At 38.4% G+C, this 17231-nt stretch overlaps 2 protein-coding genes across 3 annotated transcripts in view; one reads left to right on the forward strand and one right to left on the reverse strand.

Annotated features, from left to right (window-relative positions):
- Window positions 1-17231, forward strand: part of REC114 (REC114 meiotic recombination protein) — a gene marked incomplete at its 5' end in the record, with an annotated part of 95694 nt that overhangs the window by 24337 nt on the left and 54126 nt on the right. For both annotated transcript variants that reach the window (XM_082846780.1, XM_082846781.1), the window contains one exon: window positions 3467-3556. In XM_082846780.1, the coding sequence (XP_082702906.1) occupies window positions 3467-3556 (90 nt within the window). The remainder of the gene's footprint in view (window positions 1-3466; window positions 3557-17231) is intronic.
- Window positions 9030-10496, reverse strand: LOC309966570 (eukaryotic translation initiation factor 5-like; the record flags this gene model as incomplete). Its single annotated transcript, XM_082846747.1, is given in 2 exon segments — window positions 9030-9716; window positions 9719-10496. Coding segments are annotated over 2 exon segments (1278 nt in total). The 3' UTR covers window positions 9030-9216.

Raw genomic sequence — 17231 nt, forward strand, 5'->3', positions numbered from 1 at the left:
AGAAGCAAAATTAATCCTGATTAAGGCCATTTACATTTCATGTGATCATTGAAAGGGTTAGGTTTATGTCTGTAATCTTCCTATTTGTCTTGTGTTTGTCCCACCTGTTCTTCCCTTTATATTCTTATTCTTGCTTCCTTTGGATTCATTGAGTGTTGTTTTTAATCCCTTACATCAATCTTCTTTTAAAGAAGATACGTGGACAGATAAACAAGTAAATATAAAGAAACAAAATTGGAAAAGGGAACAGGAACTATCTGGTTTAGGTAATGGGGCAGGGAGCTGGTGGCAGTTTTCACTAGGATGGTCAGGAAAGGTGACATTTAAGCATATGACATTTAAGCAAAGACCTGAAAAAGATCAAGGAGTGAGTCATGTAGATCTAGGAGAAGACAATTCCAGATAGAAAAGCCCTGAGTTTTATAATCATTAATGTGCCTGTAGGTTCAAAGAGCAGCAGAGGCCAGTGCGGCTGGAGCAGAGTGGCCAAAAGGGGTGATGAGAGCAGAGAGGTAATGGATTGTGGAACACCTTGCATGAGTCTCTGAATGAGATGGAAAGCTGCTCTAGGGCTTTGAACTGGAAATGGCATGACGTGACTTAGGTTTTAAAAGGATCACTCTGGTTACTGTATTGAGAATAAAATTTGTTGGAAAAGGGGAGCAAGAACAGAAGCTAGAAAGCCAGTTAGGAGGTTATTATAATAATCCCACTAGAGATGATGCCAACTCAGACCAGACCTGGGAGAAGTGTTAGATCCTGCATATTTTGAAGGATTTGCTGATGGGTATGTGTATGCAAAAAGTAGAGGATTCAAGAATGATTCCACAGTTTGGCCTAACGAAATGGAAAGATAGAATTATATTCTGAGATGGGAAAACTGGGGGAGTCAAAAGCCTACAACAGCCTGGTCCATGGTAGGTGCTTTGTGTTGTGAAAGACAATCTTGGGCATGCAGTCTTGCAATCCCCTCTCTCGGCTGTAAGAATGGGCCTTGGGCCTGGAACACTTACTTAGCAAGAAATAGAGTCCTCACAGCCTGTGCGCCTGTGTTCTGCTTAAGCATCATATGGCACCTGGCCAGCCCCACTGTTGTATCTGTCCCCTGGGGGGAGAAGGAGGAGTCATTGTGCTGTAGCCATGAGGGCTGAGTGCAGGCCAGCTGCCCTGCATGGCTGCCTAGGTTCCCCGTGCTGGCCATGGGGGAACCAACCCCCAGTACTGATACTGATCTTGCTCTGTTTCTTCTGTGTGAGTCAAGTGCTGTTCCCTCCGCTGCTTGACTGTGTTGTTTTCCATGGTGACTCCAGTACCAAGATGTAGTGAGCAGAAGTGTTTGGACTTCTACACCTGGTGACAGGCCACAGATGCCACTTGCTCGACACTTTGTAAATATTCAGTGAATGAATGAATGGGAAGGTTTGGACTTCAAGTTAGGGGCTGTTAATTTTGAGATGACTATTAGACCTTTAAGTAGAGATGTTGAGTGGTCAATTAGATGTAAAAGTTTGGGGACTTCCCTGGTGGTCCATTGGCTAAGACTCTGCACTTCCAACTGCTCGAGGAGCTAAGATCCCACATGCCGTGCGCACAGTGTAGCCAAAAAAAAAAAATGAGATGTAAAAGTTTGGAGGGCAGGGGAGAAAAAACAATAAAATTATTTGGAAAGAATTGGCATCTCCATAACGAGTGTTTCTACCCAACAAGAGACATATATAAGAATGTTCATAACAGCATTATTTGCAGTAGATTTAAACTGGAAAACAAGATTCATCAACAAAAGAATGAAAAAATAAATTGTGGTATAATCATAGAATGGTATTCTACAGTAATGATAACAAATGAACTGAGGTATATGCAACAACATTGATGAAGCCAGACATAAAAGAATTCTGTATGATTCCATTCATATAAATAAAACTAAACTATGGTGTTAGAAGTCAGGATGGATATTAGAGGGAGGAGGGAGCAGATAGTGATTGGGAGATAGCACTAGGGTACCTTCTGGAAGGCTTCTGTTTTTTTATCTGAGTGGTGATTGTGTGTTTACTTTGTCATCACTCATTGAACTGTTCATTTGAGTGTTGGACACTTTTGGAGATATATGTTATATTTCTAAAAAAAAAAATAGTTAAGCTGTTATGTTAGAATATTGCCTCCCAAAGAATTTGCTTAACAGACTCCAGTTTCTATAGTTATGCTTCATTCCTAGCTATTCTTGAGGTTTTAAGTGGTCATGAAACATACACGATAATCTATTTAAACTATAATGGGAAGAGTGTTGTACAAATAACTGAATTCCTAATATTGGGAAAGAGGATGAATAACAACCACTGAAAGAAATAATGCAGGGTTTAGCATACCCACCTTGACATCTAAAATGTTATTCGATTTTTAAGTTTGGAATTTAAAGTGAATTAGAGAAAACTCAGTAGGAAATCTTGAGTTTAAATATAGCAGTGAAGCTTCAAACCCCGCATATGGAACTATAAGATAGAACATTATTTCTCAATAGAATGCAGTAACCTTATAACGGTATACTTGAGTTAGGTATGTGTTAATTATTTTGAGCTTTGAGCATTAAGGTGAATCTACAATTTCATCCTATTTGTACAAGGATGTTTACCTTTACAGTGTTTATCAATGATATTAAAGACACCTATACAGTGTAGTCACTTAAGACCCAAATCCCACTCTTAAGTATCTATGAGTCATGACCTCCATGACATTTTGCTTTAATTGCCTCAACTCCCCACCACAACCGTAGACCAAATCTAACAAGATAAAATATAATGGGGGTAAGTGCAAGGTCTTATGTTTAGGTTCAGATGCAGAAAGTAAAAGTATGATTTACCAACATAGGTGATGAAATTTCAGGGAATTTTATTGATGTAAGATCACTCTTCAATGGGACTACCCCCTCAAAAGATAAATGTAATTGTAGGCTTCATTACTGCAAGTAATGGAGATAATTAGATCACACCAAGAATATTATGGTCAGTTTGGGGCACCCTATTTTTAAGAGTGACATTACAAATTAAAGCTCATCCAAAGGAAACACCAAGTTTTGAGGGGTTGTGAAAAATGGATTATGTGGCAAAGAAACTGATTCTGTAGTCTGACAAGAACCTGTAAAGCATTATCCCCATTTTACAGAAAGGAAACTGAGGCTCACAGATAATTCATGATTTATTAGAATGTAATTCAAAAGTGGTTGGCTCAGGCCCCATGTCTCTTGATTCTTCATTTACTATTGTTGTTTCAAAATATTGGTTTTAGTTATATTTTATAAAAGCCTGGCTGTTAACCCTTATATGAGGAAAACTTGAAACTATAGGGGAATGATTACAGATTAAATGAGGGAAAGGGAACATTCAGAGTGGGAAGATCAGTGTGAGAAGATAGTTTGGTTATAAGTTTATTAGTATTACAGAAATATCTTATACACATTTCTCTCTTTTTCAAGGTTTTTGACTCCAGTGAAGAATCTGGGCATCTTGTTCTCACCATAGTTATATCGGGTCATTTCTTCATTTCCCAAGGACAGACACTGTTGGTAGGTTTTATGCATACAGTTTAATATGTAGATATATTTATCTTTGTAGCTTTACATTAATTTTGTATCATCAAGGTTCTTCAGTCTCATTGAAATTCATCAGGTTCAACAAATTAAGCATTTATTGAATGTTCTATAACAGTGGGAAATAAAAAAACATAATGAATATTTCCTGCCCTAAAGGAATTTAGGGTTTTGTTGGGAGTCAGAGTGGATCAAAGGATTGAGATTAATCGGTGTTATAAAGGATTCTTCATTGGGGAGATTGGGTTGAAGACAGGTTAGATTTATAGAGAGATGGGTGTGGGTTTTCCGGATAGAATAAAGAGCATGTGCAGAGGGATAGATTTGAGAAAATAGCTAAAAGAAAACTTGAAGCATGCTATTATCAATTGATAGAGTCCTCTATAAAACTCTAATTTTATTTTATTTTTTATTAAAGTATAGTTGATTTACAAGGTTGTGTTAGTTTCTGGTGTACAGCAGAGTGATTCAGTTGCACATATATATACATATTCTTTTTCATATTCTTTTCCATTATAGGTTATTATAAGATATTGAATATAATTCCCTGTGCTGTACAGTAAATCCTTATTGTTTATTTTATATACAGTAGTTTGTATCTGCTAATCCCAAACTCCTTATTTATCCCCTCACATTTCCTCTTTGGTAACCATGAGTTTGTTTTCTATGTCTGTGAGTCTTTCTGTTTTGTAAATAAGTTCATTTGTATCATATTTTAGATTCCACATATAAGTGATCATATGATATTTGTCTGATTTACTTCACTTAGTATGATAATCTCTAGGTTCATCCATGTTGCTGCAAATGGCAAAATTTCATTCTTTTTTATGGCTGAGTAGTATTCCGTTGTGTGTGTGTGTGTGTGTGTGTGTGTGTGTGTGTGTGTGTGTGTGTGTTACATCTTCTTTATCCATTCAGCTGTCGATGGACATTTAGGTTGTTTCCATGTCTTGACTGTTGTGAGTAGTGCTGCTATGAACATAGGGGTGCATGCATCTTTTTCAATTAGAGTTTTGTCCAGGTGTATGCCCAGGAGTGGGATTGCTGGATCATATGGTAGTTCTATTTTCAGTTTTCTGAGGAACCTCCATACTGTTTTCCATAGTGGCTGCACCAACTTACATTCCCACCAGCAGTGTAGGAGGGTTCCCTTTTGCCCACAGCCTCTCCAGCATTTTTCATTTGTAGACTTTTTAATGATGGCCATTCTGACCGGTGTGAGGTACCTCACTGTAGTTTTGATTTGCATTTCTCTAATAATTAGTGATGTTGAGCATCTTTTCATGTGTCTACTGGCCATCTGTATGTCTTCTTTGGAGAAATATCTATTAAGGTGTTCTGCCCATTTTTCGACTGGGTTTGTTTTTTTATTGTTGAGTTATATTAGCTGTTTGTATATTTTGGAGATTAAGCCCTTGTCAGTCATGTCATTTGCAAATATTTTCTCCCATTCCATAGATTGTCTTTTTGGGTTTTTTTTTTATCATTTCCTTTGCTGTGCAAAAGCTTATAAGTTTGATTAGGTCCCATTTGTTTATTTTTGTTTTTATTTCTATTGCCTTGAGAGACTGACCTAAGAAAATATTGCTACAATTTATGTCAGAGAATGTTTTGCCTATGCTCTCTTCTAGGAGTTTTATGGTATCATGTCTTATGTTTAAGTCGTTAAGCGGCCTTTGTTTTAAAGTCTGTTTTGTCTGATATGAGTATTGCTAACCTTGCTTTCTTGTCATTTCCATTTGCATGAAGTATCTTTCTCCATCTCCTCACTTTCAATCTATGTGTTTCCTTCGCCCTAAAGTGGGTCTCTTGTAGGCAGCATATTGTAGGCTCTTGTTTTATTATCCAACCTGCCACTCTATGTCTTTTGATTGGAACACTTAGTCCATTGACATTTAAGATAATTATTGATAGATATGCATTTATTAACATTTTAAACCTTGTTTTCCAAAAGCTCTAATTTTATAAAATTGCATACATTCTTTATTCTGAATATACATAAACACACACATATTGTAGGAAACTTTTAGAATGAAGAAATATATAAAGGAGAAATGAGAATCTCCTTGCTTGAAAGTTCATTTTTTTAATTGAAGTATAGTTGATTTACAGTATTGTGTTAATTTCAGGTGTATGGCAAAGTGATTCAGTTATATATATATATAAATAAATATATATAATAAATATATATATACACACATATTTTCAGATTATTTTCCATTATAGGTTATTACAAGATATTGAGTATAATTCCCTGTGCTATACAGTAAATCCTTATTGCTTATCTGTTTTAAATATGGCAGTGTGTTTATGTTAGTCTCATACTTCCTAATTTATCCTCCCCTCCCCCTTCACCTTTGGTAACCATAAGTTTGTTTCCTATGTCCGTTAGTCTGTTTCTGTTTTGTGAATAAATTCATTTGTATTATTTTTAGATTCCACATATAAGTGATATCATATAATATTTGTTTTTCTCTGTCTGATTTCACTTAGTATGATATTCTCTAGGTCTATTCATGTTGCTGCAAGTGGCAAAATTCATTCTTTTTATGGCCGAGTAATATTCCATTGTACATACCACCTCTTCTTTATCCATTCATCTGTCGATGGACATTTAGATTGCTTCCATGTCTTGGTTATTGTGAATAGTGCTGCTATGAACATTGGGGTGCATGTATCTTTTCAAATTAGAATTTTTGTCTTTTCTGGATATATGCCCAGGAGTGGGATTGCTGGATAATAATGGTAACTCTATTTTTAGTTTTTTAAGGAAGCTCCCCACTGTTTTCCGTAGTGGCTGCACCAGTTTATATTCTCACCAACAGTGTAGGAGGGTTCCCTTTTCTCCGCATCCTCTATAGCATTTATATTTGTAGATTGAAAACTTATGTTTGAATTGGTATTTAGAAACAAAATGAATAAAGAAACAAGACAATTATTAGCTTCCAATCAGAGAAATTGTACAAGAAAGGAAATGTAAGAGAAGGTTATTACATCATTTACATTGACATAATGAATTTGTACAAATATTTACTGAATATCTACGTAGGCATAATTTATTCACTTAACAAGTACTGTATGCTTGGCATTGTACTAGGTGCTAGGGATATAGCAGTGAACAGTAAAGACAAAAATCCTTGTCATCATGGAGTGTCATCATTTTAGTGGGGAGAAACAGTAATAAACAAATAGGTCAAATATATTTAAAAGACATGAATTTTTGGTGAATCCCTTACACATTCTGTTATAATACGGCAGCATCCCACAGTTGTGTATTGTGATGATTCATCTTTCCACTCTAGTGGAAGATAGCCTTATCTTTGAATGTGAGATGACCTGCAAAGTCATCTTTGCATTCCTTGTGACTTTTAAAATTTAGCACTACTTGTACAGTTGTGCTTTATCTGCCACTGTTAGGGCTTGTATCGGCTGCCAAGAGGTAAGATTTGTTGTTCAACTTCGAAAGTAGAATCCCAGATGGTGGACTGACGGATGCCTAGCACATAGTTAATTCTCCTTGTCAGTATCATGGGTCTTTGCTGAATGGTGACATTAATGCAGTTTGGCTTCCTCAGACATAGGGGCCCACCCTGTTCCTTATCTCTGCTCCATTCTTTTGCACCAATGGTAGATGTTGTTACAAACTTGGTATCATACATGGAATGATTTTTTGCACTGCAGTAACAAAACCAAGTTTATCAAATTCCAAGACATCACTATTGAGAAATATTGTAGCTCTACAATTTGGTGCATGTTGCATATACATATATAACTTGAGTAATATTTTTAAAAATCTTCTTTAAATTCTTTTTATTTTTTATTATACCAAATGTTTATATAATTTCAATGTGAAAAAAGCTTACATACATTTGTTAAGGTCTCATTGTAATCTGTGAGATGGATCACAAAGAAAGAGGTGAATGTTATAAGCCATACTCCCCCAAAAATTCACTCCATGCATTTTGATTCCCACAGTGTACTTTTTGTGTAAATTTGTATCTTCAAGATGATTTCTCCGATGTAATCATAAGCCCATCTATCAAGGGAGTTTACATCAGCAGATTGGGCAAGCACATTACAAGGAAGTTATTTCCAAATCTAAAGCCCAGGATGGGCTGGGTCAGGCCCTGCACCTGCTTTCCGTTGCCATCATCACAGACTTCCTGGGTATCTCACAATATTCAATGTGAAAATAAAAAACACCCTAAGTCTTAAAACAAAATATAGGCTCTTAGAAGTATGCTTTGGGCTTCCCTGGTGGCGCAGTGGCTGAGAGTCCGCCTGCCGATGCAGGGGACGCGGGTTCGTGCCCCGGTCCGGGAGGATCCCACGTGCCGCGGAGCAGCTGGGCCCGTGAGCCATGGCCACTGGGCCTGCGCGTCCGGAGCCTGTGCTCCGCAACGGGAGAGGCCGCAGTGGTGAGAGACCCGTGTACCGCAAAAACAAAAAAAAAACAACAAAAAAAGAAGTATGCTTTTAGCTTTTTAAAAAAATAAGACATTTTGGGGGTGTGGGGGGGAATTTGAGACATAGTTAACACTTATTTTGGCAAGATAGCAATGAAAACCTGAAAAGCATAAGCTATGTGTCCAAATGCAAAAGTCATCAAAGAACCATAGTTTATCAGGGGAAAAATCCACACTGAACAAAAGATACAGTATGTCTAAATATTTTGAAATTGTAATTTGAATCAAGAGTAAATGCTGAAAACTTATGCCCAGTGTTTGCTAGAGATTAAGTGTACCTTTTCCTGCTTCCCCCAAATATAATCGTAGAGTTTACTATTTAATCACTCCCCAGAGTTTCAGTTTTCTCTCAGTATAAAGCAAGAGCTACATACACATAATAAAATGCTTATATGTTAATGTAATAATTCCCCTGGCTTATCCAACGTGCAAGTGCACATGACTTCAAAGACTACAATTTGGGGCAAGTATAGAAGAAATGAAAAAAACACAATTCAAGTTTCAAAACCTGTTCTTAAAATTTTATTTATACGACACTCAGGTCATTTTAACTTCTCAGTAAGGTAAAGGTATTGCACTGTCATTTGATTATCCGTCCACCTTGGCATGGGAAGAATGTACATTACCACATGCCAATCTGAGGAACTAGAAATAAGACTTAAAAGTACTACATTTCTTAATGACTGCGTAAGGTATTTATAAGTAAGTTTATGTTCACATTCTGCTGAGACCTCTTTATAGTCTCAGCACCTGACAATACCTAACAGGCTCCAGTAATCCTATCAGGTTAAATAATGATGCAGCATTTTTTAAAGGAGCCAATTATTTCAGCCTACTTAAGTCATTCAGAGCCAAAAATCTGAAGAACGAGCAAAATGAAATCTTTACTTTTATAACTATATAGATGTGATCCAAATGTGTCCACCACTAAGTTTTCAAAAAGAAACATGCTGTAAATAAGCACACTGCATGTGCTCACTGATATGTGTATGGACTCCCTAGATGTCTTGTTGGGTTTAAATACAGACCACTCACAGCAATACATTTTTAGTAGAAAGTGTAGCATGATGTTAAGCCATTTTAGCTTTTGCACATACATGTTGCACTTCTGGCTGATGATGCAGAAAGATTCTCAGCATTAAACTGTTAAGCTGGGCTGCACCCACCCCTTTAAATGGCATCAATATCAATGTCATCGTCCTTGTTGTCAGACTTTACAGCTTCAACTTTCAGTACACTGGCAGTCTTTGAATACATCACCTCAATATTCTCATCTTCATCTTCACCAGCACAAGATTCTTCCTCTGCTTCCTTCAACCATTTTATAAAAGGTTCCGCTTTGACACGAATCTCTTTGGCAAGTTCTTTTGAGACATATTTCTTAGAGGCCTTTTCTGACCAGCTAATGATGACTTCTTCCTCCAAAAGGTCTGCATAATACATCTCCTTCAAGATATGTGGCATCTTGGAGATGAGCTGAGCTTGGTGCATTGCTACCACACACTCCAAACAATGAAGAGGGTACCGAGCTTTTTTGTTGTTGTGACAAAATCGTAAGAAATGGTGCCTGTATTTCTTAATTTGTTCTCTAATCTTCTTATTAAAAAGAACTTCAGTCAAAATAAGAGGGCCCATGGCTTTTACATTCAGTCTTTCTGCTTCAGCTACAATTTGTCAGATTGGTCAATACTACCGTCTTCTTTCTTTTTCTTAACAAAATCAAACAGGATATTGACACGCTCTTCAACAGTCCTTTCCAAATCATCACTGAGGGTTAAAACTTTTGCGTGGTCACTGATTTCATCCATTCTTCCTCTTTGAGCTTCCTCTGTTGTATCCTCCCCCCAGTCATCATCTTCCTCTTCTTCCACAGCATGTGGAGGAGGACAGATTTCATTGGGTGGTGGTGGAGGTGGTGTCTCACTGCTGGACACCGAGCCATTTTCCTTGTCTTTGCCCTTTCTAGTTTTCTTTTCCTTTTCTTTCTTTCCTGAACCATTGTCACTATTCTCAGGTGGCATTTTGAGAATGAACATGCAGAGTTTATGATGTGTGTCAAGCATGCCTCGATAGCCCCAGACTTTACAAGAATTACCTATTGTTTGCTTCTTTGGATTGACATGCACATCCATTTCGGGATTCTCACACTCAGGACAGAGAACAAATTTTTTAATGAATCCATCCAACATGCCTTGCAGCTTATTCGCCTCATGAGATCCACTGGCAATGTAACGGTCATTCTTAACATCAAACTGGGTCTGTGCTCCCAGTTCACAACCTAAATATTTGGTGGGATACGTTGGATGCTGATTAAGCGCTTTGGCTATGTCAACCATGTTGACTATAACTGTCTTGATTCCATTTCCTTTGCCCTCAACTTTGGCAATCAGACGAGGCATCTCGTAGCGATAGAACTGGTCTGACACGCTGCAGTTGACGTTGACAGACATTTTGGCTCTTTAGTGGCTTTATCAATAAGATGAAGAGATCTTTGATTGCAGCTTTTTGGTATCCCCTGTCTGGAGAAGAAGGGATGACATTAAACGACTGCAAGAGTTCTCGGTCTCTGACATGAAAAATTTTTCGCCACTGAGGCTGTAAGCTTCTTGCTTGTATGCTGTGTTACCCCAATACGGTACCAATGGCTGTGCAACAGCTCGTTTTCATCAACTAAAGACATAAACCCAACGTTGCTCTCCCGGGGCTGGGATGAAGTGAGACACGCGCGAACCCGAGTCCAAGGAGCGCAGCGGAGGCAGCACAGCGAGCAGCGGCCGGGCCAGGCGCCACCAAGCAGCGGGGACAGGCTGTCCCCGCGACATCTGGGGTCCACACCCTTCACTGCCCGGAGCCTGGTGACCTCTGGAATGTTCTCGCTGTCTGGAATATGGTTGTTTTCTTACTCCAGTTTCCCTAGAAAGGAAAACCTGAAAGCAAGCTTGCGTGCTGATGCTTTATTAGGAAGAAGAATAACCCCAGGGCAGTAAGAGTGAGGGCAGGAGAAAAGAAAGTAAAGAAGGAAGCTGTACTAGGTTGAATAGGGTCCCCCAAAACTCATGTCCATCCAGAACCTCCAAATGTGACATCATTTGGAAATGGGATCTTAATTAGGTAAGATGAGGTCACACTGGACCACTTAGGGTGGTCCTTACATCCAATGGCTGGTATTCTTATAAGAAGAGAGATACGGAGATACACAGACACGCATGGGAGAAGGCATGTGAAGAGGGAGGCAGAAATCAGAGTGATGTGTCTACAAGCCATGGAAAGTCAAGTATTGCCAGCAACCACCAGAAGCTTGAAGAGACAAAGAAGGACTCTTTCCTAGAAACAGCAGGGGGAACCTGGCCTTACGGATACTTTGATTTCAGACTTCTGACCTCCAGAACTGTGAGAGCATCAAGTTCTGTTGCTTTAGGCCACCCTGTTTGTGGTCCATAATTATGGCAGCCCTTTCACACCCATAGGACTGAACTGATGATGGATCAGGGCCAACCACAGTCACCTGGGAGAGGAGTGCTCAAAATCACTGCTGAGCAGGGCACGTCTTGCTCCAGCACTGTATGCTCAGAGCAGTGGTCCTCGGTCCTGGGTGCACCAGAGTCACCTGGAGAGTCTGCAGAAAATGCATGAGTTCTGGTCTCACCCCCAGGGATTCAAATTCAATATGTCTGGGGCAGGTCCTGGTCCTCAGACAGGTCCCTCCATGCTTGCAAGATGGCTACTACAGCTCCAAGTGGTGAGAGGTGTCCTGTACAGTTCTTGGGGTCTCAGAACACTCTGGGCTGTGTCCAGAGGCAGGAAGCAAGAAGTCCCTTCTCGGCACAGTTTTTTACGAGCAAGGGATCCATTCCCAGAAGCCCCCACAGAGCCTCTGCTTTCTGTCCAGAACTGTATCACGGGGCCCCTTCTTGTCCACCACTGGCGGTGGACTTGAACAAAGCTCTCTTTACTCTTTGGACCAGAGAGGGACCCACACCGCCCCTTAGAGCAGATGCTCCCACTTGGCTCTGCCAGCAAGGAGGGAGCAGAAGGGATGGGTACTGGATAGGCCACTGGCGGGTTGGCCCCTGACCTCTGTGCTGCAATGTGGGAGAGCGTGCGACTGTCTAAACTCTTTTTAAAAAGATACCTTTATTGAGGTATAATTTACACAAAATAAAATTCACTAATTTTATGTGTTAGGTTTGATGGGCTTTGATAAATGTGTATAGTTGTATAACCACCACACAGTCATGGTATGGAACATTTCAATTAACCCAAAAAGTTTCCTTGTGCTCTTTTGCAGTCCATCTTCTCTGTTCACCCTTGGCACCTAGCAAAACCACTGATCTGCTTTTTGCCACCATAGTTTTGCCTTTTCTAGAATTTCACATAAATAAAATCATACAATATGTAGCCCTTTTGTGTCTAGCTTCTTCCACTTAGCATACTTTTGAGATTCATCCATATTGTTCATTTCTTTTCATTACTGAATAATATTCTGTTGTGTGGATAAACCTCATTTGCTTATACATTGAATTTTTTGATAGACGTTGGGTTGTTTCCATTTTTTGGCTGTTATGAATGATGCTGGTATAAACATTTGTATACAGGCTTTTGTATGAACATATAGTTTCATTTTTCTCTGGTAAATTCCCAAGAGGGGAACTGTTGCTGGGTCATATAGTACATCTATGTTTAACTTTATAAGAAACTGCAAAACTGTTTTCCAAAGTTGTATTCCTACAAGCAGTGTGTGAAGGTCCAGCTGTTCCATGTCCTCACCAACACTTGGCATTGTCAGTCTTTTTAAGTTTAACTATTCTTGTGCATATGTAGTGTTATCTCATGGTGGTTTTAATTTGAATTTTCTTAATGGCTAATGATATTGACCATCTTTTTGTGTGTTTATTTGCCATTTGTGTATCTTACTGAAGTGTCTGTTTATATCTTATAACCCTGTTTGAGTTGTCTGTCTTTTTATATTTGAATTATGAGTTTTCTTTTTTTGCATTAAAAAAAATTTCATTTTATATTGGAGCATAGTTGATTAACAGTGTTGTGTTAGTTTCAGGTGTACAGCAAAGTGATTCAGTTATACATATACATGTATCTATTCTTTTTCAAATTCTTTTCCCATTTAGTTTATTACAGAATATTGAGCAGCATTCCCTGTGCTATACAGTAGGTCCCTGTTGGTTATCTATTCTAGATATAGCAGTGTGTACATGTCAATCCCAAATCCCAATCTGTCTCTTCCCCCTCCACCCTTCCCCCCTGGTAACCATAAGTTCATTCCCTAAGTCTGTGAGTCTGTTTCTGCTTCGTAAACAAGTTCACCTGTATCATTTTTTTTAGATTCCACATATAAGCGGTATTACATGATATTTGTCTTTCTCTTAACTTCACTTTAGTGTGATAATCTCCAGGTCCATCCATGTTGCTGCAAATGGCATTATTTCATTCTTTTTAATGGCTGAGTAATATTCCATTGTATATATGTATCACATCCTCTTCATCCATTCATCTGTCAGTGGACGTTTAGGTTGCTTCCATGTCTTGGCTATTGTAAACAATGCTGCAGTGAACATTGGGGTGCATGTATCCTTTCAAACCATGTTTTTCTCCAGATATATGTCCAGGAGTGGGATTGCTGGATCATATGGTAGCTCTATTTTTATTTTCCCAGGGAACCACCATACTGTTCTCCATAGTGGCTGTACCAGTTTACATTCCCACCAACAGTGTAGGAGGGTTCCCTTTTCTCCACACCCTCTCCAGCATTTATTGTTTGTAGCTTTTTTGATGATGGCCATTCTGACTGGTGTGAGGTGATGCCTCACTGTTGTTTTGATTTGCATTTCTAAGAGTTCTTATTCTGATTACAGCTCTTTTATCAGAAATGGGTTCTGCAAATATTCCGCTCAGTCTGTGGCTTACCTTTTCATTTTTTAGCACTGTCTTTTGAAGAGCCAAAGCCTAAAATTTTAATGAATTCCATTTTTTTCTCTTTGTATGCTATTTAAGAAATTTTCATCTACTCTATGATTGTAATGATATTTTTCTGTGTTTTCTTCTGGAAATTGTATAATTTTAGCTCTTACATTTAGCCCTGTGGTTCATTATGAATTTTTAGTAGTATTTAATAACGTTAATGTTTATTATTATTTGGTATAGAATCCCTTCTTGTCTTCTACTAAGGCAATGTGGTATTGAAAAAATTACTATGTTATGGACATAATCATGGACCTTAGAGAATCTACTTCTGGAACCATTGAATTAATTTTTCATATATAGTGAGGGTTAAGGGTCTGGGTTAATTTTTTTGCACATACATAACAATTGTTCCAGCATCATTTATTGAAAAGACTAACTTTTTGTCATTGAATTACCTTGGCACCTTTGTTAAAAGTCAGTTTGCTGGGCTTCCCTGGTGGGGCAGTGGTTGAGAGTCCGCCTGCCGATGCAGGGGACGTGGGTTCGTGCCCCGGTCTGGGAGGATCCCACATGCCGCGGAGCGGCTGCGCCCGTGAGCCATGGCCACTGGGCCTGCGCGTCCGGAGCCTGCGCTCCGCAACGGGAGAGGCCACAGCGGTGAGAGGCCCGCGTACTTCAAAAAAAAAAAAAAATCAGTTTGCTGTGTATGTGTGTGTCTGTTTCTAGACTCACTTTTCTGTTCTGTTGACCTAAATGTCTATTCTTAATCCAGTAACTTACTGTCTTGATTACTTTAGCTTTGCTGTAATTTTTGAAATTGGTAGTGTAATTCCTCCATATTCTTTTTCTAAGTTGTTCTGTCATTTGCATTTTAGAGTCAGCTTTCCTGCAAAAAAAAAAAGAAAAAAGAAAAAAAAACCTGCTGGGGTTTTGATTGGGATTCCTTTGAATCTATAAATCATCTTGGGGAGAATTGACATCTTATTAGAGTCTTCTGACATATGAACATGTTATAACTCTCCATTTATTTATATCTTTTATTTATTCCATGTATTTATAAACTTTCAGCAGTATTTTGTAGTTCTCACGATAGGTCTTATACGTATTTGGCTAAACTTATTCACAAATACTTTATAGTTAAGTTATTGTAAATAGAATTTTAGAAATCCCAATACCTAATAATTTATTGCTAAGGTATAGAAATACAATTGACTTCTTTTTCATGTTGACCTCGTGTCCTGTGATCTTGCTGAACTCATTTATTAGTTCTACAGCTTTTTTTAGATGTTTTGTAGTTTTTTCTACACAGGTGATCTTTTGTCTGTGAATAGACAGTTTCACATTCCTCCTTTCATTCAGTCTGTATACTCTGTCCAGCTCCCTGCTCTTTTTTCCCCAGATTGCACCAGCTAATACATCCTTTAGTGAGAGTCGACATCCTTGCCTTGTTCCTGATCTTGGGGGAAAAGCATTCAGTCTTTTTACCAATAAGTATAGTGTTAGCTGTAGGGTTTTTGTCAATACCCTTTATGAGATTGAGGAAGTTACCTTCTATTCTAGTTTGCTGAGAGTTTTCAGTCATGAATAGGAGTTGAATTTTGTTGAATGCTGTTCCTGCATCTACTGAGATGGTTTTTCCTTTTTTTAGTACTGTTCATGTAATAAACTTTAAAAATCTTTAGTTCTTATGAATCAATGTTTATTATACAAATATTTGGTTTTTTAAATTATGTGTATGTGTAAGGGTGATAAAAATACATAGTTAAAAAACATTTTGCCCCCTGAATCAAAGAACAGTTCTGTCAGTTTATGCAATGTATTCACAGTATTTTCTGGGTTCCACAAGAACCAACACATAGAAGAGGAAACATATTTAGATTATAGCACATTTCAATTGCAATTTTCTGTTGGTATTACATTTACACACCCTCTCCCTTCATACTAATCTGGGTTGTGATATATTTTTAGAATTTTTCCCATAAAAGGGAGGGACAGGATAGCCATGGAAAGTTTTAGCCACTTCTGTTTTAGTATGAGAATCTAATTATTGGCATGGATTAAAGTGTGCTGTATTTGTACTATCAAATTTTGTAGAAGCTGCACAACCAAAAAAAACAAAAGTACAGCGTCATTTCTTTCGGAGAAACTGATTGCTAGGGCCCAGTAACAGCTCCCTCTGTGATGTTTTTGTTGAAATCCAAACAAGCTTTGGGCTCTCTGCTTGGACCCGGGCAGCTATTTAAACTTGATTTCCCTTAAACTTCATAATTCTCTGCCACCTCCTGTGAGGTCCATGGGAACTCAATGCTTCAGATTAAACTGTAGCTTGGTGTGCAATAGTACCATAGGTTTCCATTTTGCTTGTTAAATTAGCACCTGCATGGAGGTGAGGACATTAGTGTCGAAAGCCTCCATGCAAAACCACCACTAGGTCATTCTGTTATTTCTTTCAAAAGGTTGGTATAGCCAAAGGCCCTGGAGACCTTGACTCCATCTTCAGTCTACCTTGGCCCAAGTTCAGCTGGCTTCCCCTTTCCAGTCTTGGCATTTTGAACAGATTCTCTCTTACCTATGGTAGGCTTTTAAAATTTGTTTTTAATTGTGGTAAAACACACATAACATAAAACTTAACATCTTCACCATTTTTAAGTGCACATTTCAGTGGTATTCAGTACATTTACATTGTTGTGCAGCCATCACCACTGTCCGTCTCCAGAATTCATTTCATCTTGAAAAACTGAAACTCTATACTCGTTAAACAACAACTCCTTATTCCCCCTCTCCCAGCTCAGCCCCTGGCAACCATCAGTCTACTTTCTGTATCTATGACTGTGACTACTCTATTTACCTTGTGTAAGTAGAATCATACAGTATTTGCCTTTTTGTGTCTGGCTTATTTCACTGACCACAGTGTCTTCAAGATTCATCCGGTTACAGCTTGTGTCAGAGTTTCCTTCCTTTTTAAGGCTGAATAATATTCCATTGCATGTATATACCACATTTTATTTGTTCTTCTGTCAGTGGACGCTAGGGTTGTTTCTACCTTTTGCCTATTGTGAATAATGCTGCTATGAACATGGGTATATAAACATCCCTTTGAGACCCTGCTTTCAGTTCTTTTGGGTATATACCCAGAAGGGTTTTTGGAATATATGGTAATTCTATTTTTAATTTTTTGAGGAACTACTATGCTTTTTTTCCACAGTGGCTGTCCCATTTTACACTCCCATCAACAGTGCACAAAGATTCCAATATCTCCACATCCT

This window comes from Leucopleurus acutus (genome assembly GCF_964270905.1).
Source record: "Leucopleurus acutus genome assembly, chromosome: 1".
In the NCBI taxonomy this organism is placed as follows: domain Eukaryota; kingdom Metazoa; phylum Chordata; class Mammalia; order Artiodactyla; family Delphinidae; genus Leucopleurus; species Leucopleurus acutus.